Source organism: Leuciscus leuciscus (genome assembly GCF_965113295.1).
Source record: "Leuciscus leuciscus genome assembly, chromosome: 18".
In the NCBI taxonomy this organism is placed as follows: Eukaryota; Metazoa; Chordata; class Actinopteri; order Cypriniformes; family Leuciscidae; genus Leuciscus; species Leuciscus leuciscus.
Window position 1 is genome coordinate 9,352,223 of NC_138742.1, and position 24,412 is coordinate 9,376,634.

Genomic DNA, 24,412 nt, shown 5'->3' on the forward strand with positions numbered 1-24,412 from the left:
ATGACAGTTTTTTATTTATTAAACAACGGCAGGTTTGGGTTAAAAACATAGTTAAATAGGACTAGCCAACTATATACTGTGTGTGCGTGCGCGTGCGTGCGTGCGTGCGTGTGTGTGTGTGTGTGTGTGTGTGTGTGTGTGTGCGCGTGCGTGCGTGTGTGTGTGTGTGTGTGTGTGTGTGTGTGTGTGTGTGTGTGTGTGCGTGCTTGCGTGTGTGTGTGTGTGTGTGTGTGTGTGTGTGTGTGTGTGTGTGTGTGTGTGTGTGTATGTTGTAGTATTACAGGGTAGAGAAGACCCATGCTAACAGGGAATGTTCTCAGAACTTTAGCTAACATTATATCAAGGTTCTCTCAAAGTTCTGAACAAACATTCTTCCAGTATTGTCAGTAGAATGTTAATTCAAAGTTATCTGGTCTTTAATAACGTTCTCAAAACGTTGGCATAAAAACGTTATTTATACATTGTTCATGGAGAGTTTTTTTTTTTCTGAAATGTTTTAGTTGGACGTTCATCTAACGTTTTTTTTACTTGTTTTAGAATGTTCAGAGAACATTCAAAAGTAACATTCCCATTATGTTTGAAGAATGATTAAAAACGGAATGTTTCCTTAATGTTCACATATGCTTTTAAAAAAACAGGACATTTTGAACAGCCAGAAATAATGTGTTCATAACTTAATGGGAACGTTAGCAAAAAGTTCTTGGCTGGGAACCAATCATGATCCCGGAAAACTCTTAAACAATCACAGCAACCTATGGAACTCATTTTAGCCATGCATGTTTTTCCTGTATAATCAATTTTAGATCCAACATTTTGTCTGAAATGAAAGTTTTACCAACTGAATTTACCAGCTGAACTAACTAATTAATAGCTACTAATAAGGCCTGTTCACTTGAAATTTAATCTAACTGATAAAAAGGTATAGGTGTCGAGAAAAAAACTAATGGTAGGCCTACAAATTAAAGTAAAATTCCCATTTACAAACTTTTCATACTTCATTATGTATGTGTCCCATTACTCATGTGTGTGTTTAAGGATAATACAACCTCAAAAAATATTTTTATTTCAGAATTTCAAAACAAACATTGCTCCTATTTACATAGTGTTATACAGAATATTACTAAAGGTGATTCACAGTCTACCTGGGTATAATGACTTCATCATGCTTCCAGCAATGGGAAAAAAGCCGAGCTGTAGTTCTAACTGTAAACCTCTGGCTCTCGGGACCAGACGCTTAGTCAAAGATAATGAGTGATTCGGATCTTGATTCTGAACTGATTGGGTTTGGAATCTGTTTGCTCTCCGTGAATGACACACACTGGCCTCAATGACACAAGTCCTCCTCAAAATTGCATATGCTTCCAGCCTGTCCGGAGATAATTTAAGAGATCCTCCTACAACTGGGGATCATAATTACATTGGTCACTTTTTCTGGGAAGCACCACTGTGAAAACGAATCCGTACAGGGGTTTTCCCTGCGCGGCTCACGGCTCTTTACTACAGCGACTACACTGACATCAGAGGTCACTTGTTTTGTTCTTAGACTTAGAAAACGGTTTAATCTAGAGATTTGTGGTGGGATAACCTGCAAGTAAAACTCACCATACTATTCCGAGGATTTTGGCTACATTTCATTTTGCCTCTAAAACGAGTGTTGAAGCACAATGTACAAAAATTAGTTTCTATTCTGAATAAAGATGCTCTTTATGTGCTTGTTCAGTAAGGTGGCTCACCAGCGAGTTTCGCAATGAAACACTGGGTTTTCACAACTTTACCACGAAGAACATTTCGAAATTACCCTATTTTATATCAGAGAGGATACAGTATGTGTTTCCTTGGTGTCAATTATTTTTTTTAGGTATGGTTATGTCACCCAGATATGAGAATCATAGCTTCACGGTGCTGTTCATAGATCAAGAATTATTTTTTCAGTTTTTATCCATATATATTATATTATTTATATATTATTTGCCATGTTCATTATATACAGCCATTTAAAAGTTTGGTGTCAGTTTTATTATTTATTTATTTATTGATAGAAATGAATACTTTTATTCAGAAAGGGTGCATTAAATTGATCCAAAGTGACAGTAAAGACAAGTGCTGTTCTTTGTTCTTTATTCACCAAAGAAAAAAAAAATGATTATGGTTTCCACAAAATAAAAGTTAAATTAAGCAATGTTTTCAACATTGATAATAATACAAAATGTTTATTGAGCAGCAAATCATTAGAATGATTAATGAAGGATCATGTGACACTGAAGAGTAATGATGCTGACAATTCAGCTTTGCATCATAATATATTTTAAATGGTAATATTTTGCAATATTACTGACTTTTTAATATATATATATATATATAATAAATGATGCATTTTTGATCATAGCTCAACGGTGCTGTTCCCAGAACAATAATTTTTATTTTCTATATTCAGCGTAGCATTCGTGTCTTTGTTTTGTGGTGGATTCATATATACTAACATTTGAAAATTTGGGGTCAATAGGATTTAAAAAAAAAACATATTAATACTTATTTCAGCAAATATAGGTGTGTTTATAGTAAATCTCTGTGTGTTTATAGTTGCAGCCATTTAGAGCTTGTTGTACTTGTTGCAATTCATTTTGTCTTCATAAGGCCTACAATGTTCGGCAGTAGATTATTATGGAATAATTTCTGAATCATCACTTAAGTCTTATGAGTGTCCCCATCTAGTCAAATGTACAGTAGAAATATTTGCAATAGAGATGATCTTCTTAGAATCCTATTTGTCACCAAACAATCGTTACACCTGACGGACTGCGAATGAGGAACCTGCGCCCACAATCTCATTGCGCATAGTAACTGTGTCTCAATAGTGCTTGAGATAAAACCCCTCAGATAATCGGACGTCTTTCACAATAAGATCTTTATCTGTGCGGTCACGGTATAGTATGTGTCCGCTCATCTTTTCCACACCGTATCAGATGGACATCATCATCATCATCATCATCATCACACTGGCCTGTGATGAGTGTCTGACATGAAGGTGGCTCTGTATCCCACCGGCTCCCAGTGTGGGCTTGGGTGTGGTGAGAGTTGTGGTTGCAGAAGGAGAGGAGACCAGGGGGAAAGGGGATGTTGGGTGGCGGAAGCTCTGCTGAGCGCTGATAAAGGCTTGTCTAGGTGCTCATGCTAACTGTTGTGGTTTCTGGCATGAGACGGGGGTAGAGGGGAGCTGCGCACACGATCGTTGTATTCTTTAATTCACCCGGCCAGCGCAATTGCACAATACAGCATGGGGTTCAAAAATGCATCTTGTTATCCAGTGAAAGCAGGAGTTCACATGGTGCATGTCCTAATTTTGGTGTGCATAAGTGACCTATAGTGTGGATTCTTAAATATTTCTGCAGGTGACATTATAGTCTTAAATATTTCAAAATCCTAAAACATTTCTGCTTATTCTCAGGTTTAAATGATAAAATCCCTCATTTAATGTAGTAACACATGTTTTGAACCTGACTATTTGCAGGCATGCATATGGATCTGTGTTTGGTAAACAGATTGATATATATTGAGTTGAGTTGAATTAAAACATATACTTTATTTGAGGTTGAAAGGGAATGCTATTTATTTAGAGCTGTTAGAGTATATATATTGTGCATCGGATGAAATTACGTTACTCTTGATTACTCATACACATATTTTCCACTTTTCCCAGCAGCAGGGTGAATTTTCCCAATGGACCACAAACCAAAGACACGAATGCTCTCATCATAAGTAGCTCGGGAGAATTTTCCTTGTAATTGAAAACGTGTTCTCATGTTTACTTGTGGCTACTGACAATCTGATAGTAATGTTATATTTTTTTGGACAGGAAAAATTAGTTGTTACAAGTATAAATACTTTTTAAAAGTTTGGGGTCGGTGAGATTTTTAATGTTTTTGAAAGAAGTCTCTTATGATCACCATAACTCTAATTATTTGATTAAAAATACAGTAAAAACTGTAATATTGTGAAATATTATTACAAATAAAAATACCTGTTTTCTATGTTAATATATTTTAAAATGTAATTTAATTCTTTATATTTAAAATATATAATTGTAACATTATGAATGTCTTTACTGTCACTTATGATCAACTTAATGTCCTTGCTAAAATAAAAGTTGAATTTATTTCTTTAAAAAATTTAATCTTACTGAACCCAAACTTTTGCACAGTAGTTCAAATTTAATAGATATACTAAATATTATTATATTACATAAAAAAATATAAAGGGTGAAAAAAGGAAATTATATATATATATATATATATATATATATATATATATACACTTATATATATTATATTATATATATATTTATATTATATATTATAATTTATTTATATTTACTTGTATAGAATATCTTATATTTTTACTTGTATAGAATATCTTTCTAAACCATTCAGTTTTCGTCTTTCTTTTTTTCGTCTTTCTTTTTTCTTTTTTAAGTAAAAAAATAAATATTCTGAAACTTTAAAACAAAACAAAAAAATCCTATGAGTTTCCTCTTACCTATGGGAAGCAGGAAGAATAGAAATAGTTGGATGGGTCAGGATGGTGTCATGGGGCTGTTTCACTTCCTGTGGTCAAACCAAAGAGGGTCAAGAGCATCACGAGGCCACAACCTAACAGAGGGTCAAATGAATACCAAAAATACAATAAAACACATTAAAATGTACAACGAACAGCAAGAATAAATAGATGAAAAGGACAACAAGGTCACACAGCAGTGAGATATAGAACTGTGCGAGCCACTCGATGACCTGAACTGTGTGTGGAGAGAGTCAGAACGGCTGTTTAGGTTGGAACACGCCAAATCCCAAACCACTGTGGTGGATGTAATAGCAGGCTGTTTTCATGTGTGTGTTTGTAGGTGGTGGAGTCGGGTGGGTGGGTGGGTGCTAGGAATCAAGGCTTGGGAAGTCCCGTCTCTCTGGTTCCTGGCAGGCGCCCACCTCTTTGGACGATGTCAGCCACCTACGTCCATCATTATGGTGCATTTACATACAAACATATTAACGCGTGGGAATGAAAACACCGCATTGTAAAAGACGAGCTTGAACAAGTATCATGAAACCACGGGCACAACGCTGTAACAAGCCTTGATAAAAAGTTTTTAGTCATAGCTTTCTATTTCGTAGTACTCAACCACACTATCGAGCTTTTAATATGTTGAAATTTTTTATAGGAAATTCTCTACACTGGCAGTCTTTGGTTTCTAATGATTGTGGACCCCGTGCACCAGAACGCTCTTTACTGGTGGAATATTGAGAACTTTAAGAACTAAGCACACATTAAATGTAAAGCGTATGAAAAAAAAAAGAAAAGTCAATACATAAGTTGACTGAAGTGTCATTATATTGTAAATATATTCTATGCAATTTGACAGATATAATTTTTTTCCCTTAATTTTTTGTTGATTATGGGGTTATTTTATTGAGATAATGTAATTTTTAAAAAACGAAATAAAAATAATTTTAAAAAGAGTTGCTTTGTTGAAGACATTTAAATATGTGCATGGTTATTTAGGTCTAAACTTTTCTTTATTTTTCATTAGACACTACCCACTTTTTTGATTATCACAAAACTTGCAATGCACAGTTTTAAAAGAGAGAGAGAGAGACCAATGTATTAAATAAAAGTAAATATTGTTTATTGTTTTATGTTTCTCGAATCTCCAATGGCAGTCCTTGGTTTCTCGTGGACCATCATGCACCTGAACGCTCTTAAAGTGGTGTATTATCGAGGGTGGGTGTAACACGATAAGGCATTGGTCAAATAAAATTAAGCACTTCAAATGAACAAGGAAAACACATCCTTTCACCTCGCCTGCCGATTGTGCCTGAACAATCCTGCCGATTGTCCCCCGTGTGTGTGATTTCGGAAGGACTTCATCAAGGACTCGAATGGTCACTTGCAATGTAAGACACGCTCTTCCACCCTCCCGTCCCCCCCGCTTCCACTGGCTGTTTGTGGTTGTGCGGCAGATACAGGAACAATGTGGCCTTTCTTACCTGTTGAAGGTGTACATTCCATCCCTACTAAATCAAGTCAGAAAACAGCCCCTCCTCCGCACAGCAATCCCAGATTTAACTCCAGGTGCGCCTGTTCATAGTGTCTGTGTTCAAACCACATCCCTCATGGGTGTACATGATCACCTCAGGTCATTTTTGCACCCCGTGAAACCCATGGTTCTTACTGAGGACGTGATAGACTTTAGGACACGTACACACCTAGGCTGTGGATGGGAATCACTTGTCCATAAACCACAATCTGAAAGGTCTAAATCTATATTTGGTCTGGGAAGTCCACAAGTGCGAGCTTATATATATATATATATCCGTGGCTTAACCGTTTTTTGGTCTTTTTTTGTGGGCAACTTATTTTAAACATATTAAAATGCAAATGTTGCATTTAGGAGGGCAAAAAGTGTGGGTGCTTTACAGGAAACCTGCTTGCATCGCCCATAGACCCATCCCATTTGTGTGAGTGACAGCCAAAAGCAGACAGGGTGAGTGGGAGAAAGAGTGAATGAGAGAGAAAGACAGGTTGAGCGCATGCACACTTGTAGTTCAAAACTAAGAGCATGCAGCGAACTCTTTCACTCTGCAGTTTAACACAGGGGTCACTGGTTTCTGCTCACAGGATAATATGATATTTTGAAGACTTTTTCATCTGAGCTCAGTGCTCAAGGAAATGCTAATAAGGTACAGTTTGTCATTTCATCTTTTTTGAGGGCTTGTTGGGAAGTTTTTTTTTTAGTAAATATGGCAGTAGTTGACAGATATTGTACAATTCTAGTTCACTTTTGAATCTTCAAGATTCTAAATGACTTTTTTTGAGTCATAATTGTAGTCATAAAAACTACGGACACATTAAATGTAAAGAGTGTTAACTTTTTTGCTTCAAAAATTGAATAGTGTTAACTTTCTTTGCTTCAAAATCTGAATATAAGTTGACTTGATTATTACGAACTTGATTAAAGTGTCAAAGTTGTTATGTGTGTGTGAGTGTATATATCGTTTTAAATTGAAGTATTAACTTTTTAAAAGTTAATTTTAAAAAAGTGTTGCTTCGTTGAAGACTTGAAAATATATGCGCATGGTTATATCTTGCTCTAAACTTTTCTTTATTATTCATTAAACGTGAACCACTGCAGTCACTTTTGGATGATCACAAATGTTGCAATGCATGGTTTAGAGTAATGTTTAAAAAATGAGAGAGATTTTTTTTATTAAGAAAAATATTGTTTTATTTGTCATCTTTCTTGCTTACTGTTGGCTCATGTACACTACAGTGGTTAGTACCACAGCTGATGTTGAAACATGGGAGGCCTGTCCCACAGCCCTGTACCCTTCAAAATTTCAGAAACTAGTCAAAGGAAATAAGCTAGACACCGCGGTAAAGGCAGGATATATGTCTTTTACCCTCAAAATGTCAAAAGGAAAGAAGTGTTTTGTTAAATATCTCACCACACGTGAAATACAAAACCATTAGATGTTATAGCATTATTGCCGTCACGTCCTGTCCAACTTGTACCTGACAGTGGATTTGCTTTTTTACTATTAGCTAGATTAAACGGCTTTCAAAATTGATTCAAATTTGTATTGTTTCTGGTAAAAATAACCAGCATTCATAAAAAAATTTCATTCTTGTAAAATTGTTCAATTGAATTAGAAAGATAACAGTTTTTCTCATTGGTACAGTTAAAACTTATGTGCGAACAGTAGCAGAATGACATCTGAATGCAAAGTTGCATTGTTTTTATCGCACCAAAATAAACGCCCAATTTAACAGGAACCCGCCATTAAAATTTCAAGCAGTTGTTGTGTATAAAAAGGCTTCACCAATAAAAGCAAACCACCAGATAATGAGGCATCTGTTTCTCACAATCATAAAAACAGGATAAAAACACAGTGGTAACCGGAATGAATGCTAATGCATATTAAATAGCACTATACATCAGCTCATTTATTATCAACATGAAGGAGTGTACTGAGAAAGTCTTCCTGACATTCTGATGTCTGTGGTTAGGCCCCTGCCTTCGTTTACTGGAGAACAGGCTGGCTCCCGAAAGATTGTCTTATCAAGGGTTGACATTACTGTTCGAAAAGCCAGCTGATAGGACAAATCCAGCACAACGAAACATCATGTCCAATGACACAACATGACATTTGGAGCACATGGGAAGGGAAATAAAAAAAATAAAAATATATATTCTTAAGATTCATTTTTTGAAGTTTCAGAGTGACATCCTTGGTTTACGGGTGTGTAGATGGAAATGTACTCAAGTCAGTTTAAATTTGTTCTTAAGATTGTTGGCATGTGGTCACAACTGACCTATATTACCTGTTATGTGAACGCTAGCATGGTTTGTGTGTCTGTTATCTCTTTCATGTTCGACAAATACAAAAAAAAAATCTAAATTTATTTTAATGTTTTAGATTGATTCACTGCATCAGGGGTCTGTCCTGAATGTGTTCAGCAATCAACGGTGTATTTCCCCTGAGGATCAGCTGTGAGGTGAGTATCTATATGAGGAAAATTATACTATAAATCGGCTGTTTTCCCAACGAGAAAAGGCGGGAAAAATTAAATAAAAATCTGCTTATACATTGCTAAAAATGACTTGTCTTTTCAGTAAAGAAAAATCCTTTAAAATAAAACTCATGAGAATGTGTATTTCATATCTATTTTACAAGTATATTTTGTCTTACTGCAGTAGCAGATTTTTACTTTAAACTTAAAAAAAAGTGAACAAAAAAAAGTAAAAATACAGACCTATAAAATGTAATTTTGAATAATGTAAAAAATTTACTTTTGAAAAGTTAATTCAAAAGGAAAGCGTTGCTTCATTGAAGACATTGCACATGGTTATTTTTCATTAGACACTGCGGTCACCTTTTGATTATCACAAATATTGCAATGCATGGCTTAGAGTAATGTAAAAAAAAAAATGAGAGAGAAAAATTTATTAAAGTAAATATTGTTTAATTTTTTTTTATCTTTCTTGTTTACTATTGACTCGTTTACATATATATATATATGCATGCATATAAATGCATGTATACACACACTGGATGAAAAAAGTTGTCTTATGCAGTGTAAATTGATCTTGCAAGGATTTTTAGATATTTTAAGTGAGAAATACATATTTAAATACATTTAAAAGACAAAAATACAAGTTGAATTTTATTTATTTATTTATTTTGCATGGTGCAACAATCCATATCAAGATTTCCAAAAACTGCATTTAATTTCAAGGGACCGGCAAACCCAGGAAGACTGCATGGGGAGGTGTCGATGTCCACCAATGTCACTGGATTCCGGGCACATCGTTCCCCCCAGCATTTGGAGATGGACTTGGCCTGGCAGGAACTGATGGCCATCACAGATCTTCAGGTCAGTACACTGGAACGCCCCACCAGGTTCCTCTTTTACAAACACCAAAACTCAAGAAAACATCAGATTCTTTTGTGGTAGGGTACAGCCAATCATTTTAGAGTGAGTGCAAGCTGCCTTAGTGAAACGGTGGCCTTATTACATTTTTCTAATGCTGAATCCTCTATAAACACACATTGAGTTTAGCTACGATCTGCAACAATGGGCCAATTGAGTGATGCGAGGATAAAGGCAGACAGAGAAAGAGGGTGACTGCTGTATATTGCCGACGGCCCCCTGCATTGCACAATGACCATCTGTTTCGACATGAAACCCGAGCGCTCCTAAGTAAGACCTGCATAAGCTACGGGTGGCACATTCACCCAGGTGGGCCGGTCCTGTAGAGAGCAGCTGACTGAATACAACCCTCCTCTGCAGCACAATTCAACTGTTACTGAGATCAGAACTTCGCTTTAGGTTCCCAAGGTGTTTTCTTTTATAAGAGTTTGATTTGAATCACCAACTGGAAGTTCTTGTTACTAAACCATTATTTTTGTCACAGGAGTTTGAGGTACCCAATGAGAATCCCTTTGAAGCAATCCCATACCTCTCCATGGAGCCCATGGTTTCTCAAGCGGGGTTCGGGATGAGTCAACCTCAGCCGGAAACCATTCCAGCTGCTTGCGATTCCCATCATGCTGGTGTTTATGAAAACGCATACCCAGAAATGATGCCACCCTATCAGCGTTTGAACCCACACATGGATATGCACTACGGCCACGGTTCCCCCAGAATGCTTGCGAATACGCAAGCTCTTCATCCACCGCTCATGAGTCTTTTGGAGCACATGAACATGGCAACACGCAGTCATGGGGTTGCGAAAGATGGCGTTATCAACCTTCATGGCACAGGACAAATCAAACAAGTTTGCACGGATGATCTGGAGTCAGATTCTGGTTTGTCGCTTGGTTCAAGCCCGCCGCTCGCTTCTCCTGAGAACGGGGTGCATGGAGTACCTACGTACTTACCTACAGATGGTACGATGGGCTATGCTGAAAGTCAATTCGAAAGCATTGGGGAACAGTGTCGCATGCGGCCTACTCTGCTCGGGTCTGCTGACTACCAGCAGCCCTACAGCTCATACCCCGGAGCATCTTTTCCCACAGCTGCAAATATGCAAGCTATCAACCAGCAGACTTACCAACCACTGGCAGTTTTACCCACAGCACTGCATGATCAACTAAATAGCTCAGGTTTAACAAGACTAGGTTCATATCAGGCTCCGTACCCGAAGCCAAAAGGTGTTCCTGTACCCCTGAGCAGAGATGAGCGGCGAGCCCTCGCTCTAAAAATCCCATTCCCCCTGGAGAAGATTGTGAACCTACCAGTGGATGACTTCAACGAGCTTTTGACCCAGTTCACACTGAGTGACAATCAAATGGCACTCGTGAGGGACATTCGCAGACGAGGGAAGAACAAAGTTGCAGCTCAGAACTGCCGCAAACGGAAGTTGGAGAATATTGTACATTTAGAACATGAGTTGGGACAACTTAAAGCTCAAAGAGAACATTTAACCAGAGAAAGACTGGAGTTTCAGCAAAACCTAGCCATTATCAAATGTCGGCTCTCAGATCTTTACACCCAAGTGTTTTCACAGCTACGTGACGAGGAGGGACACCCATATTCAGTTGACGAGTACTCACTACAACAAACTAATGACGGCAACGTTTACTTGGTGCCACGGAATACAGTAATGGAGGGTGAATGAACTTTTGTTGAAGGGTTTAAGTCACCACTTGGCTGGACAAACCTAAATGTATGGCCAATGAATTTCAATTGCTTCAAATAATTTGTGATGAATGGATACTTAAACTATTTCTAAAAAGAAATCATTCACAGTAATTTAGAACAGAGCATAACTACACCGTATACATTCATGTCTACAGAACTTCAAAGAAATGTAAGATTTTATTTTAGGGGGGGACTACTTTCACTTGGTATACTTTATAAACCAAACTGCAAGAATTTTGGTAAAGACACTTTTGTACATTACAACATTGGTCAAACTTTGAAGAAACAGTATTACATGTCCAAAACAAACTTTTATTAAATGTGTTCAACAAGACAAAAAAAATCACATTTGTTGTAAAAAGTTTTATTTGTAAAAAAGGTAAAAACCCCCCCACAGGTATAAAAAATAAATCTATTCAGCTGCATCTTTATCCTAGAAAGAGAGAGAGAAAAAAAAGTCAGATTCAGAGAGACTGTAAACGCATGAAAATATTACATTACAAAAGCAACTACCTTTCATTATAGCACCAGTTTAAAAGGACAAACATGTGTCTTCATTTCAAGATGATTCACTCATCAGATCCTGAAAAAGCAAGAGTATCATGGTCAGCAAGTTAAATATGGAACATGGGGGAAAAAAAACTGGGCATGCATTAAAAAGGCTTCAATTTTATAAAATCGTCACCAGACTATGCTGACTGCAGTTACTTCCTCTGTAATACACAACACTGAATGGGAAGATCACATTAACTGTACAGCTTCATCTAATAAAATTCGTAGTTACCAGCGGTAGTGGAGAAGTCTGTTCTTACCTACAGGAGTTTTAAAAGCGCTGCCTGCTAGTCTTTGAGTAGCGCCCTGTACTCCCTGCTCTCTGCTTCTTCACAGGGCGATGATCTTGCTACTCCTTTCTCAGCTTGCTCCCATGGCTAGACTGATATGCAACCAAGTGTACACTACTCTAAGCATTTGCATTTAACAGCCAATGCTTTTTTGAATCAGTTCAATTTACAATTTAACAAGAATGGATTTCCATTTTTTAAGAGCCAGAAGACAGTCTTTAAAATTGAATTACTAATAAAAAGGCTCATAGAAGCTCCCATTAAGTTCAAGGGTACTACACTAAAACCCCCAGAAACCAAAAACGACTAATACAGCACATCTTTTAAAAAAAAACAAAAATTGTTTTATTTCACCTTGATTGGTTACATAAAATAAAAACCATAACGACTGAAAGTAATTCTACATAAAACCTCATTGGAATGCTTTTTCCTCGATAGACAATATAAAATAAGTTTGCATGATGACAAATTCATGATGTCCCACACACGATAGCGCTACTGTACACTTCTTCTGGTGGCAGCTGTAAATCTGCCAAACCTGTTTGGCTGAGCAGATCTAGGATGTAAACCTGCATCTGCCCTGTCACTTCTCTTGCTGTCCTCTCCTAAAGCACTCAGTCCTGTTGAACAATATGAACAACAATTGTTAAGCTGCACACTAACTGAGGGTTGTTTCTACACCAGATGTACAGCAAGGTTACAGTTTAATGAAGAGCATTCAGTCCAAGACTAACATTTAGGCATTGTTACCCTGTAAATAAAGTAATCTGAAAGTCTATTTCAGGTACACAACAGAATTTGAAACCAACCTTTCTGAGCTTAAAACCGTCTTCCACCAGAGCCACCACCATATCCACCACTGGATCCACCTCCATAGCCACCTAGAACAGACATCATGCAATTTACGATTCAAGTTGTTTATATAAGGAGATTTGAACCTAAAGGGACGTGTATAAGGCCATTATGAAGAGCTCACCACCATATGGGCCACTGTTCCTCCCTCCTCCACTGCTGCTGCTGCCACCACCACCTCCAAAGTTCCCTTTCATGGGACCATAGTTGGACTGCTGGTTGTTATAGCTGCCGAAGTCACTGTAGTTACCACCTCCCCCACCACTGCTGCCACTGCCGCCGCCACCACCAAAGTTACCTATGAACATTTAAGTCATTCAATGTTACTGCTAACAATTTAGGCACTTGCTAATAGGTTTACAGTGAAGATTGAAATGTACTCACCACCTCCAAAGTTTCCATTGCCATTGTTGTAATTGTCATTATATCCACCACTGCTGTTTCCGCCGCCACCATAACCTCCGCCCTGGTTGCCATAACCTTGTCCTCCACCACCACCTCCATATCCACGATTTCCACCATAGTTACCAGGACCGCTGCCGCCACCTCCACCACCATAACCACCTGGAGAAAGTCACAGGAATTACTTGACATTAGGTTGGGAATTGAAAAATCTAAATACTTGCTAAATCAAAATTGATTCCTGTGTAATTTTAAACCATTCAGTCTTGCGCACTTTTTCACATCCATAGCACATGCACAGAAAGTTGCCTCTCAGGGCGTTTAATACTGAAGCTAAAATCTTAACGGGGGGGTTGATTAGGATTTCACTTTTATAACTAGTTAGTGTAAAATGCTGCCATTTCAGCATAAATCTGCAAAGTTACAATGCTCAAAGTTCAAAGCAAAGGGACATTTTCTTTTAAAGAAATCGTTTAAGGACTACAAAAAACTGCTGATAGGGACTAGACGACATTCCTCCTGAGTGACATACTAACCCTAAAATAAATGTACATGTTTTTTAACGTTTTAAGAATGGATATGAATAAATTCAAAATGATATCCAACCCTATTTAACATTTACAATCAGTTACATTTTCAAACAACTAAAGAGAAACCAAACACATACCATCTCCACCAAATCCATTGTTGTAGCAGTCCCCTCCATAACCACCACCTCCACCATTACCTCCTCTACCTCCTGCAACAGGATTGTGAAAAAAAAAAAAGCTGTTAAGTCACTACAAAACTCAAATACATAATTCAAAACACTTCAAAATGTCCTCTTTGGCATGTACCTCTTCCGAAGTATCCATCACGGTTGCCACCGCCGCCACCACCACCACCTCCAAAGTCATTGTTGTATCCACCATTATTGCCATATCTGTTGAAGTTTCCACCTCCACCACCGCTGCCGCCTCCTCCACCACCACCGCGGCCTGCAGATTTATTTGAAATAAATTAATACAGCCAAGTGTATAAAGAGATACCAGGGGAAAACAATGAACAAACTTACCTCTCATGTTCATGCCAGTGTTCTGCATTTCTTGTTTAGAAAGAGCTTTTCTGACTTCACAGTTGTGCCCATTCACAGTGTGGTATTTTTGAACTAATGGGGGAACATACAAGGGTTATTTTTTTTAACCGATACAATATTAAGATATTAAAAGATTGATACCGGAATGAAAGCACTTACTGACAATACGATCAACAGAATCATGGTCATCAAACGTAACAAAGGCAAAGCCCCTTTTGTTTCCGGTCTTGTGATCAACCATTATCTCAACGACTTCAATCTTTCCAAACACATCGAAGTAGTCGCGAAGATGGTTCTCCTCAGTGTCATCCTTAATGCCACCCACAAAGATCTTTTTCACGGTTGTGTGAGCAAATGGCTTGTTGGAGTCCTGAAACAGACATGCATTTAGGCATTTGCATCCACACATCTCTTTCGGAAAGTTTTTACATTACTTAATTTCTCACCTCTCGAGACACGGCTCGTTTGGGCTCCACGAGCCTACCGTCGACCTTGTGGGGGCGTGCATCCATAGCAGCATCGACTTCAGTCACACCAGCATAGGTGACAAACCCAAAACCCCTGGAGCGTTTGGTGTTTGGGTCTTTCATCACCTAAGAAAAACACATAAGCATAAGGGTTAAACACTGGTCCTCATCATACTCTTAAAAAAGTAAAATAAAAATACTCAATGTTCGAAAATAAAAAGATGAATATAGTAAACACTAAATAGGGTGAGATGCACTTACCACACAATCCGTTAAGGTTCCCCATTGTTCAAAATGCGCCCGCAAACTATCATCTGTGGTTTCAAAGCTGAGCCCTCCAATGAAGAGCTTCCGCAGCTGCTCTGGCTCACGTGGTTGGCCCTGAAAATAACAATCCATATAATAGCTTAGTAAAGCTAAAGCCAGACACTAAAACTGTGCATCGAGTCTATTTTTTGCAGCATATTAAACTAACAATATATTCGAGCTCGAAGCGTCATGATGACTCTTGAGACCTTGAGGTAACATACTCTTTATAAGAGGGAGGTGAACGAAGACCTCCGCCATGTTGGTGCCGGACCATGCGGCCTATTTGTAGTAATATCTCGGTTTCAGCTAAACAGTGGTGGTAGCAAATAAATGTAGACCATTATAGACACGGCGACTGAATAGTTAAAACAAAGAAATAGTTGTTTTCAGGAACAAAACCTTCGATGTAATCATGCGGCCTAATGTCTGCATTCTACAAGAGTTAAAATGGCGGCTCGAACACGCTCATTGCAAATAACAAAGAGCAACGAATAAAGTCAAAGTTCAATTCGAAAAAGACGCAGACGACCGAAACTGTATTGCTTAAAATAAGCTGTTGTAACTCCTAAATAACGACATTAAAGTCAACCTACCTCTTTAGACATTCTATCAACTGATTCTGTTTGTGCTGCGCCACACGCCTGTCCGTGAGACACACACTGAGAAGTGGGGGAGATACCATAAATAGCTTGGGTGAAAACAGTCCCCTCCTACTTTAGTCGATGATTGGTTTACTGTTCCCGCTAATGCTTTTGTTTTGCGTTTTGGGGATGTCTGATTGGCTGAGACTCAAGTCAATCCCGAGAGCAGAGGTAAACCTATTTGTACGTTTGATCGGGAATCTTTCTAAAAATTCGAAAAACAAAACCGGTACACTTTTTCATTTATTTAAATAAACTTGTTATTTAATATAAGAGGGGCTTCATAATTAATTAATTAATACGGTTTAATTCATTAATATTGCTTCGATATCACGTATTATGTAAAGGCACTCATGCCTCACATTGAAAATATGTTTTTTTCTAAAAAAGTTTTAATTAAATATAATTTAGAAAAGCTCAGAAATATTTAGCAAAACCTATGGTTTTAGTAGCCATGTGGCGCGTGCGCATCCCATTGTATGCGAGCGAGGCTGTTTTTGGCGCGAGAGCGGCTCGCTCAGCCGCATGCTGATTGGCTAGACTCGCCACTGGACGGATGCATGCGCGAGAGGCAGCAAACTCCTGTGTGCAGGGAAAAAGCCGCCGCCGCCTCAGCCTCATTATCCAACACGAATAGAAAAACGTCGAAAAATACCTCAGTAAGTATAAAATAATTATCTACATTAACGGTATAATATGTCATTGTAGATTCTCATTGCACTGTAAAAGATATGCGCCGTCGTTGTTACCTTTAAACATGATAATATCAGGTGAAATCTGTTCAGTTCGGCCCGCGCTGTTGCTAAGCAAATGCTCACACAGTGTAGCGCGCACGACGATAACATTCAAATAAATGCGAAAAAGCTCGTAAATGCTTTGCTTGCATCGGTTAGACGACGAGAGTCAAATAAAGAATTAGAGAGTGTATGCTAATTGAGCTAAATTAGCCTGCTATCATGTGCGCATGGGCATCGGTGAACCTTGTTTTTTGTTATTGCAGGCATTGGTTCGTTGAACTAGCTTATAGTAATTTGTACACAAACACCACGGAATTATTTATCAAGCATATTGTCTTCTATCTTTGTTTTGTTGCTCCTGTAGAATGAGCTTTTAGTGAGGCAAACAGTAGTAATCAATGAGACTTCTGTAGCCAAATGTTAGCAGTGCAGCTAGCACTGCATTTAAATCCGTCGTTGTTTATGTTATGTATTTTGGAATAAATGCTTTGGAAATTGGCATATGATAAGAGATATGGACGTATGAAAACGTGGGAGCTGTGTATGTAGGGCTGCTCAGTGTTTCACATTGTTTGGCCTTGCTCGCTAAGATCCTTCATAACATGAAGATAAGAACACATGGCTGATTTATCGCAAGTCTAGTCCAAGGTTGGTTAAAATACGTGTCTTGGTAAATTAATATGGGAACTGCATCCCAATCCACCAATATAATTGCTTAGTCTAATATAGAGTGTTCATACAGTGTGCACCAGTATTTTCTTTTGCCTTTGAATTGCTTTATCATTGTTTACTAAACATCTTTTGCAGTTTATTTATTTAGCTATTATTATTATGCATTTAAGCCTGAAACGATTTTGTAGCTCCTCAAATGAAATGCATTTGTAATGTATGTTTATTTCTAAAAGGTCTGTAGAGTAAATAAAAATAAAAAAAAAGCAGTGGGTGTGTTTCACTTTAAGATTAAAGTTTTATATTTAAATGCAAATATGTTTCAATGAACTTTATTTGCTTAAGGGATACCTGAGCGCTGTGATCAAGAATCATCTCTGCATTTTAAGAGGTCACGCCCTACAATAGAGGACTGTAGGTGAGTACAGAAAAACAAATACTGATTTTTGTCATTGCTGATAAGTTGACAAAAGTTTAACCTTAACTTTTAAGATTTTGAGAATTCTGCCGCCCTCTGTTATTATCATGTTATGAGCAATTTTAGTTCATGATAGTTATTTTTGCTGGGAAAAGAATTTCACAATATAGACACTAGTCAGTACTAATACCCTATAATGTAGTCGATACTTGAACCTATGAAATCTTACGATTCTCAATACCACGGCAGAAACCATTGCTAACTGATTTCTTAAGTAAACATTTTTCTGTGTTCTTTGGCAATTTTTAAAATAAACAGTGTGTAATAAAATATTAAACGCAAATGACAAGCAATAGTACAATTAAAGATAACAAAACAAAGGTGGAATAGAAATAAACTTTTTCTAGAGTCTTAATAGCACTATCAAGTGTTTGTTTTGATCAGAATTTGCAGTGGATATGCACCTAAACAGTCAAATATGAGCACCCTGCAGAGTTTATTCTTCGTAATTTTATATGGTAAATAGCATATCTACTCATAATCTTGCTAATGTTTTTATTTTCTTCTTCTTCTTTTTTCAGTTGACCACTTTCCTCCCCAGACCAGGGAGCCACAGAGGTCACATTAGCTCAGAGGAAGACACTTAGAATCAGCCATGGGAAAGAAGAACCAGAACCGTGAAGATGATGAGGCTGCTTCCTCAGATGAGGAAGAGTACATAGTGGAGAAGGTCTTGGACAGGAGAGTTGTGAAGGGCCGTGTAGAATATTTCCTTAAGTGGAAAGGCTTTACAGAGTAAGTCAGCATTGCCCTTTACAATAATCTAAAAGCCCAGATATGCTCGAAGTCAAGTTCTTTTTTTATTAATCTTCACCTAGGGGTTCGAAATACGTGAGCAGCGATATACTGTTAGCGAGCATTCTGACGCCGCACACACTGCTGAGAATGCCATTTAGATGAATATGTAAATATGTGCTGCGCGCCTTCCTCTCAGTAACAAAATAAATACAACAAGTGACAGTGCTGAGAAACAGCAGTCAAAGGGATAGTTCTACCAAAAAAGACAATTCTGTAATTTACTTGTTCCAAACCTGTATGAATTTCTTTCTTCTGTTGAACACAAAAGAAGGTATTTTGAAGAATGTCAGTAAACAAACAGTTAATGGGCCCTATTGACTTCCATAGTATGTTTTTGTTCCAATACTGTGGAAGTCAATGGGGCCCATCAACTGTTTGGTTGACATTCTTCAAAATACCTTCTTTTGTGTTCAGCAGAAGAGGGAAATTCATACAGGTTTGGATATGTTTGGACCAGCTCTGCAATTTACTACTCTAGTCATGTCACGTTTAGTTATTTAGCACTTTACTCAATAGATTGCTTATAGGAAAGCAGCTCTACAGTATCACACATGAAAAATGGCTGATTTTGTTTTAAATTATGTCACACCAGTTCTTTCTTTGATTTTGCTTTAAGTATCTTGGGGCCTTAAGGGTGTCTCTACACAATAGAATAGGCTGTTTTCACATCTTAGGAACATGTAGGGTGTTGCTGCATGTGAAAGTCTTAAAATGCATGAAATGACAAGGAAACACGTCAGCAGTTTTTACATTGAGATGCAATTGGCCTGTCTAAATTCTAAACCAAACCATGTAAGAAATTAGTTTGAAGATCACTCAATTCTTGGCAATTTTAGTAGTGTGCAAACTTCCTGTTAGTATATCTCATGCACACATGATATGAGGAAATACAGTCCTTTTAATTCATCATTGATTGTGCATTGTCTTGCAGCAAACACAACACCTGGGAACCGGAGAAGAATCTGGACTGTCCAGAGCTTATCTCAGAGTTCATGAAAACCTATAAAAAGGGAGGCAGTGGAAGCCCACCCAGCAGCAAGCCCTCCAGCACAGGCTCTTCTTTGGCCCGTCCCAAAGACAGTAGCGGCAGCAGCAGCACAAGCAAGAGGAAAAACTCAGAGGAAGAGAACGGGAGTGGCAGTAAACCCAAAAAGAAAAAGGAGGTACAGGCTTAACAAAAGTTTAAGAGCCCATACTCAAGCTTCATTTGCATGTGATTACCATGTGTATCCATCTCGATAATGCAAATATATCCAGTGGGCTGAAATTAATTCTAAAATATGTTTCCTAAATCATTTCTTACTTAAGTGATATTGTTGTGGTGGCCAGTGTATTTAATGTGGTGGTGTTAATGGTATTTCTAGTTTGAGTAATTTTAGGGATTTTGATCTAAGTCTTTGTTCTTCTTAGGATGAGATTCTTGTAGCAAGAGGGTTTGAGCGAGGTCTGGAGCCTGAGAAGATTATCGGAGCAACAGACTCTTGTGGAGACCTTATGTTCCTTATGAAGTGGTGAGAAATTTATTTCAATGAAAATTCTGACAATATTCTCTGTCAAAAATTGTCTTCTATGGTGGCTGTCGAACATGGTCAACCACACACATTTTAAAGTAGCCTACCCATGTGAACTGTGAGGCCAGTACTGAATAATAAATAAATAAAAAATGCTAAGAAACAGTTTGTAACATCAACTTATTATTTATTTAATATTACAAACTGTTCTATTAACTTAATATTACTAAAGGGATAATATTAATATGAACCTGTTTATTCATGAAATAAGTAATCACTGTCAGGACAGATCATCAAACAAAGTGCTTAGAACTATTTTATGTTTTAAAAAATCTGTAAATTTTTATGTAAAAAGTCACAGAGTGACTGCTTTGAAAAGTTAGTAATAAAATGAACAACAAAGTTTACATAGAAACAGTGGCAGGTCCATTGCTGTGGTTATCACTGTCATTAAATCACGCATTTAAATATGGTTGCCAGTCCAGAAACATTGCAATGTGTTGTTAGCAGCATGAAAAATATGTATATATTATATACAGAATGCAAACAAAGATCGCTACCATCATAATCACTGAAGCTTAAATTCAACGCAAGGTACACAAACTTGCACTCTTGCGAAAACTTCATTCAGGCGGCCACCAAATATTTTCAATGCAGGAAAAACCCTGTTAAAATGTGAATTCAGAACTGCTATGTATTTGGCATTTAAATTTGATTTAAATGTAATCATAAGTGGTCTCGATATGCATGTTAATGACAAGGATGTCTCTCGACTGACCAATTGTGATTGGATCACCCGACATGGATGTCAGGACAATAGTTTCAATGGCCACATTTACACCTGGGATTATGTCTGATTTCATGCAACTGCCCCGTTATTGTTTCATTGTCTGAACTTTGCTCACATTCACACTCCTGCCCTGTGTGAGACTGAAGAACCAATATTCTTTGTCTCAGTTTTACACCTATTTACACCTGTACATTTGAAACCCATCATTGTAGTCTCCACTCAGCATTTATTTATATTTGACTTGTTTACAAATATAATTGGAGTTCCTGACTGGTACACTAACTGTAAAGGCTATATTAAACTTATCATACATGACAAATTATCTCACTTTAATGGACTACAGAAGTTACACAAACAATAGCCGCTTTTCCAAGCTCAAGTAGAAATATAACTGGAACCGTTCCTTACCAATCTTTGAACCGTTTGGCCCTACTGGGTCCAAATGCGTATTCCCTTTATGATCTTGTGTTGGTATTCTTCATAGATTGAGGCAGAAAATAGTGTTTATTACAGATGTAGCCTTTTGCATCATATTGCATGCATTAAAACCAAATGTTATCCTACTTGTCTATTGCCTAAATGTTCCATTGGTCAAATGTTACTAGCTGTACACTGGCATAATACAATAAATCATAATTAAACTGCATAGTTGCATATTAAATGACTAAAATTCGGATTTTTGCATATTTCGGTGTTCACTGCTTTCACAAATTTGTAAATGACTAGGCCTATCTCTGTAACATTTCTAATATAAAGCTGTGGTCAAATATGATGCATAGCTTCATATATAACCCTGCATATATTTTCAGGGTTTCTTTGGGTCCTTAATTCAATTTGATTGAATTTAAGGCCATAAAGTGTCTAAAATATCTTAAGTGGGTTAACAGGAGTCTTAAATTTTGGGACAGAGAAACTGGAATCGTGATGCAGCCTAATGTGATTATTAAACTTCAAAAGGGCTATGATTTTATGAGCGCTTCACTTTCAAAGTAAAAATGTTCTACAGGGTCTGTTTCAGAGGAGTTCACTATCAATGAATACCACACATCTGTGCCAATCGAACTCTTATGATCCACTGTTGATGAATTGATATTAATATCTTTACTGTAGGGTTTTAATTGAATCTAAACTCTTGCAGCTTCTCTCTGGGCCTCCCAAAGACCAATAACATAATTTAACACATTCAATATACAGATTTGACTAGTATCTGCACAATAATATTTTTATTTTCTTTCTTTAAACATATTACACCAGAAATTTGTCTGTATTGATATATTAGCACATAAACTAAGTTCAATACTGACTAAAACGTCTTGTGTATTTTAAAGTTGCAGTTACCCTGTTGAAGTTGGTTGATTGTGCCCCAGCCTGTTTAAGTAAAAGATCCTGAGTGACGTGATTTGAGATTGTAATTGAGCATATTTGCTCTGTTTTGACTTAATCGACATAATTTTATTTGCACAGAAACACTGATTTTTATGGCAGTAAAATATGTAGTGAATGAAAAACAAAATCAGTATCTGCTCTAGTATCTGGAAGTTAGTCAATCATGAGGTCTTTACTTCCAGATATCTTTATAAATGGGTGTTTAATTCTGTTAAAGCTCTTCTAAATGAACTTGGTGTAAGAAGCTTTATCAAACAAGTGTATTTAAGGATTTTAATGTCACACTAAGTGATTTTTATTAAATTTTTTTTTTTTATTAGAACTGGAGCTTATTCAGTGCAGGATGATGTATAACCTTGTGCAATTGACCAATTCATGCAAATTTTACTGATGTCCCACCACAGGAAGGACTCTGATGAGGCAGACCTTGTGCTCGCAAAGGAAGCCAATCACAAGTGCCCACAGATCGTCATTGCCTTCTATGAGGAGCGTCTGACCTGGCATGAAGACGGCGATAAGAAGGAAAAGAGTGCCACGGCTGTTTAGATGGCATAAGGGAGAGGAAAGACACGGTCCTCCAAACCTTGTGTTCTTCGTCGCACCGGTGACACTCTCATAGCCAACTTTTAACGGACCATTTAGAAAAAGAAACAGCCAGCGAGTAATGGAGGTTACTGCCCACCTTGAAAACCTCTGCCCACCCTTCATGAAACAACATCACTCACCAGACAAACCGAAAGGCCATGGCGGAGAGCGGTGGAATGTGATCTCTTTTCTCTTACTCTTTCTGATCTTCCTTCTTTTTTGTCATTTATTTGTGTATTTGTGCCCCTACAACTATGTTCTTATGATGTATTGTGTGCTAGTGTAGTTGTGAAACCATGAAAACCCGTACATGCCAACCTTTTAACTTTATTCTCAGTTGATTTCGTAGTATTGCTGACATGACTGAAGAAAAAAAAAAAACGGTTGAGGTTCAGTGTTCATCTATAACGCTGGATAAAGGGTTTTTCCAATCAGGTAGAAATAATTTTGCTGTATCACAATTTTTAACTGTAATAATGACCCATGTGGGCCAGAATCCTGTGATTGATTTGTTTTTGTTTTGCTTCTAATTGTCAGTAAAGCCACATAACAGAACTTTACCTTATGATAACCTGCCCTGATTAAAATTAGGAAAAATATTGGCATCCATTTATTTTTTTACTTTATCCCTCTAACATGTAAAAATTATATAACTTTTCTAGCGTCAAAATTGGCCCTTTTTAACCATTCTTAATCTTTAAACTCGTCACTCTTGCTTGTAGGAGGGCAGACAATCGTCATCACCTCAGTGTGAAATGGGACATTTTTAATCGTTTCCACAATTTTTCCTTGATATTCATTCATAAGTCTAACTGACATACTCCCTCTTGTGGCAGATTTTGGTGAACACATTCCCTGTTTGACCTCATGAACTCGTTCACGTGGTAGTTTAAGCATATGTCGGGTTCTTATTACTTTTTTAACCTAGAGTTGACTCAATAAAACTGTTTATCAAGGTCACGTGACTACACTGGAGTTTTGTGCTCTGTAGAGCTTTTTTTGTTTTTACAGAGCATAATTGAACAAAGCTACTTTGAGATCATTTACAACAGGAAAAGTATTTTATTTTAAACCTATAGACATAGTCCACTGGCAGTAGAATAGTGGGAAAGGTTTAATTTGAGATGGAATTGTTTGTAATGGGGGAACAGTTTTTAAATGGTTGAACATGGTTACAATAATAATAAATAAAAAAAATTTGGGTATGGTTTTGGTTGTATTGCAAAAGGACCATCCTTGACATGATCATTTCCACAGATGACTCAGTTTTAGCAGTTGATTTAAAAATGTGCAACAATAGATGTCTTGCTATGTTATGTGCACAGCCTTTTTTTTTTTTTTTTTTTTTTTAAATGTCCTGTACCAAATTGTAGTAAATCAAGTTTTCAACACTAACAGTTGAATGTTTTTGGAAACCCTCAACCCTGGCTTTTTGGCTCCGGTCATACTAAATAAATTCATTGTAGTGCTGAGATTATGCCAGTTTCACTCTATGCAATGTTGGAAAAACCAAATTTGAAACAATCTTTTAACCAATTAGATATGCAAAATCCTATTTAGTACAGTTGTAATTGCAGTGCAGTGATAAGTTTAACCTGATGCTGTGCTGATGTGTACCAGCAGATGTCATAATGGAGCAACTCTTGCCTTTTGTTTCTACCTCAGAATACTTAACAG

General features: G+C 37.3%; 3 protein-coding genes across 8 annotated transcripts; 2 read left to right on the top strand and 1 right to left on the bottom strand.

Annotated features, from left to right (window-relative positions):
• Window positions 1-6,538: 6,538 nt before the first annotated feature.
• On the top strand, window positions 6,539-11,883 carry nfe2 (nuclear factor, erythroid 2). 3 transcript variants are annotated; one of them, XM_082146232.1, is made up of 4 exons: window positions 6,539-6,728; window positions 8,466-8,544; window positions 9,258-9,423; window positions 9,965-11,883. In XM_082146232.1, exons 3-4 carry the CDS (start codon window positions 9,325-9,327, stop codon window positions 11,168-11,170), a joined length of 1,305 nt encoding a protein of 434 aa, XP_082002358.1. In that variant the 5' UTR covers window positions 6,539-6,728; window positions 8,466-8,544; window positions 9,258-9,324; the 3' UTR covers window positions 11,171-11,883. The 3 variants fall into 3 exon arrangements, with proteins under 3 accessions (XP_082002358.1, XP_082002357.1, XP_082002359.1); XM_082146231.1 differs by having other exon boundaries at window positions 9,286-9,423; XM_082146233.1 differs by lacking the exons at window positions 6,539-6,728; window positions 8,466-8,544; window positions 9,258-9,423 and adding an exon at window positions 9,430-9,888.
• Window positions 11,485-15,861, bottom strand: hnrnpa1b (heterogeneous nuclear ribonucleoprotein A1b). 4 transcript variants are annotated; one of them, XR_014199988.1, is made up of 12 exons: window positions 15,734-15,861; window positions 15,093-15,212; window positions 14,811-14,957; window positions 14,524-14,734; window positions 14,344-14,436; window positions 14,126-14,266; window positions 13,957-14,028; window positions 13,272-13,451; window positions 13,012-13,185; window positions 12,845-12,916; window positions 11,707-11,776; window positions 11,485-11,626 (listed from the first exon to the last, which is right to left on the bottom strand). XR_014199988.1 is itself a non-coding variant. In XM_082146244.1 (11 exons), exons 1-10 carry the CDS (start codon window positions 15,743-15,745, stop codon window positions 12,855-12,857), a joined length of 1,212 nt encoding a protein of 403 aa, XP_082002370.1. In that variant the 5' UTR covers window positions 15,746-15,861; the 3' UTR covers window positions 11,485-11,776; window positions 12,845-12,854. The 4 variants fall into 4 exon arrangements, 3 of the variants coding, with proteins under 3 accessions (XP_082002370.1, XP_082002371.1, XP_082002369.1); XM_082146244.1 differs by having other exon boundaries at window positions 11,485-11,776; XM_082146245.1 differs by lacking the exons at window positions 11,485-11,626; window positions 11,707-11,776 and adding an exon at window positions 12,357-12,655 and having other exon boundaries at window positions 13,275-13,451.
• Window positions 15,862-16,299: 438 nt separating this feature from the next.
• Window positions 16,300-24,207, top strand: cbx5 (chromobox homolog 5 (HP1 alpha homolog, Drosophila)). Its single transcript, XM_082146288.1, has 6 exons — window positions 16,300-16,440; window positions 17,533-17,605; window positions 18,187-18,400; window positions 19,395-19,626; window positions 19,874-19,974; window positions 22,555-24,207. The coding sequence occupies exons 3-6, from the start codon at window positions 18,261-18,263 to the stop codon at window positions 22,694-22,696; spliced, it is 615 nt and encodes a 204-aa protein (XP_082002414.1). The 5' UTR covers window positions 16,300-16,440; window positions 17,533-17,605; window positions 18,187-18,260; the 3' UTR covers window positions 22,697-24,207.
• Window positions 24,208-24,412: the final 205 nt, after the last annotated feature.

Excerpts from the sequence above, each read along its gene's own strand:
- nfe2 (XM_082146231.1), top strand. The coding sequence starts at position 8,497 with ATGTGTTCAGCAATCAACGGTGTATTTCCCCTGAGGATCAGCTGTGAG. Across the intron at positions 8,545-9,285 it reads CCCTGAGGATCAGCTGTGAG|GGACCGGCAAACCCAGGAAG; the intron begins GTGAGTATCTAT and ends TTTAATTTCAAG. Across the intron at positions 9,424-9,964 it reads TGGCCATCACAGATCTTCAG|GAGTTTGAGGTACCCAATGA; the intron begins GTCAGTACACTG and ends TTTTTGTCACAG.
- hnrnpa1b (XM_082146244.1), bottom strand. Across the intron at positions 14,958-15,092 it reads GAACCTTAACGGATTGTGTG|GTGATGAAAGACCCAAACAC; the intron begins GTAAGTGCATCT and ends TGTTTTTCTTAG. Across the intron at positions 12,917-13,011 it reads GAACAGTGGCCCATATGGTG|GTGGCTATGGAGGTGGATCC; the intron begins GTGAGCTCTTCA and ends TGTCTGTTCTAG.
- cbx5 (XM_082146288.1), top strand. The coding sequence starts at position 18,261 with ATGGGAAAGAAGAACCAGAACCGTGAAGATGATGAGGCTGCTTCCTCA. Across the intron at positions 18,401-19,394 it reads AAGTGGAAAGGCTTTACAGA|CAAACACAACACCTGGGAAC; the intron begins GTAAGTCAGCAT and ends ATTGTCTTGCAG. Across the intron at positions 19,975-22,554 it reads CTTATGTTCCTTATGAAGTG|GAAGGACTCTGATGAGGCAG; the intron begins GTGAGAAATTTA and ends GTCCCACCACAG.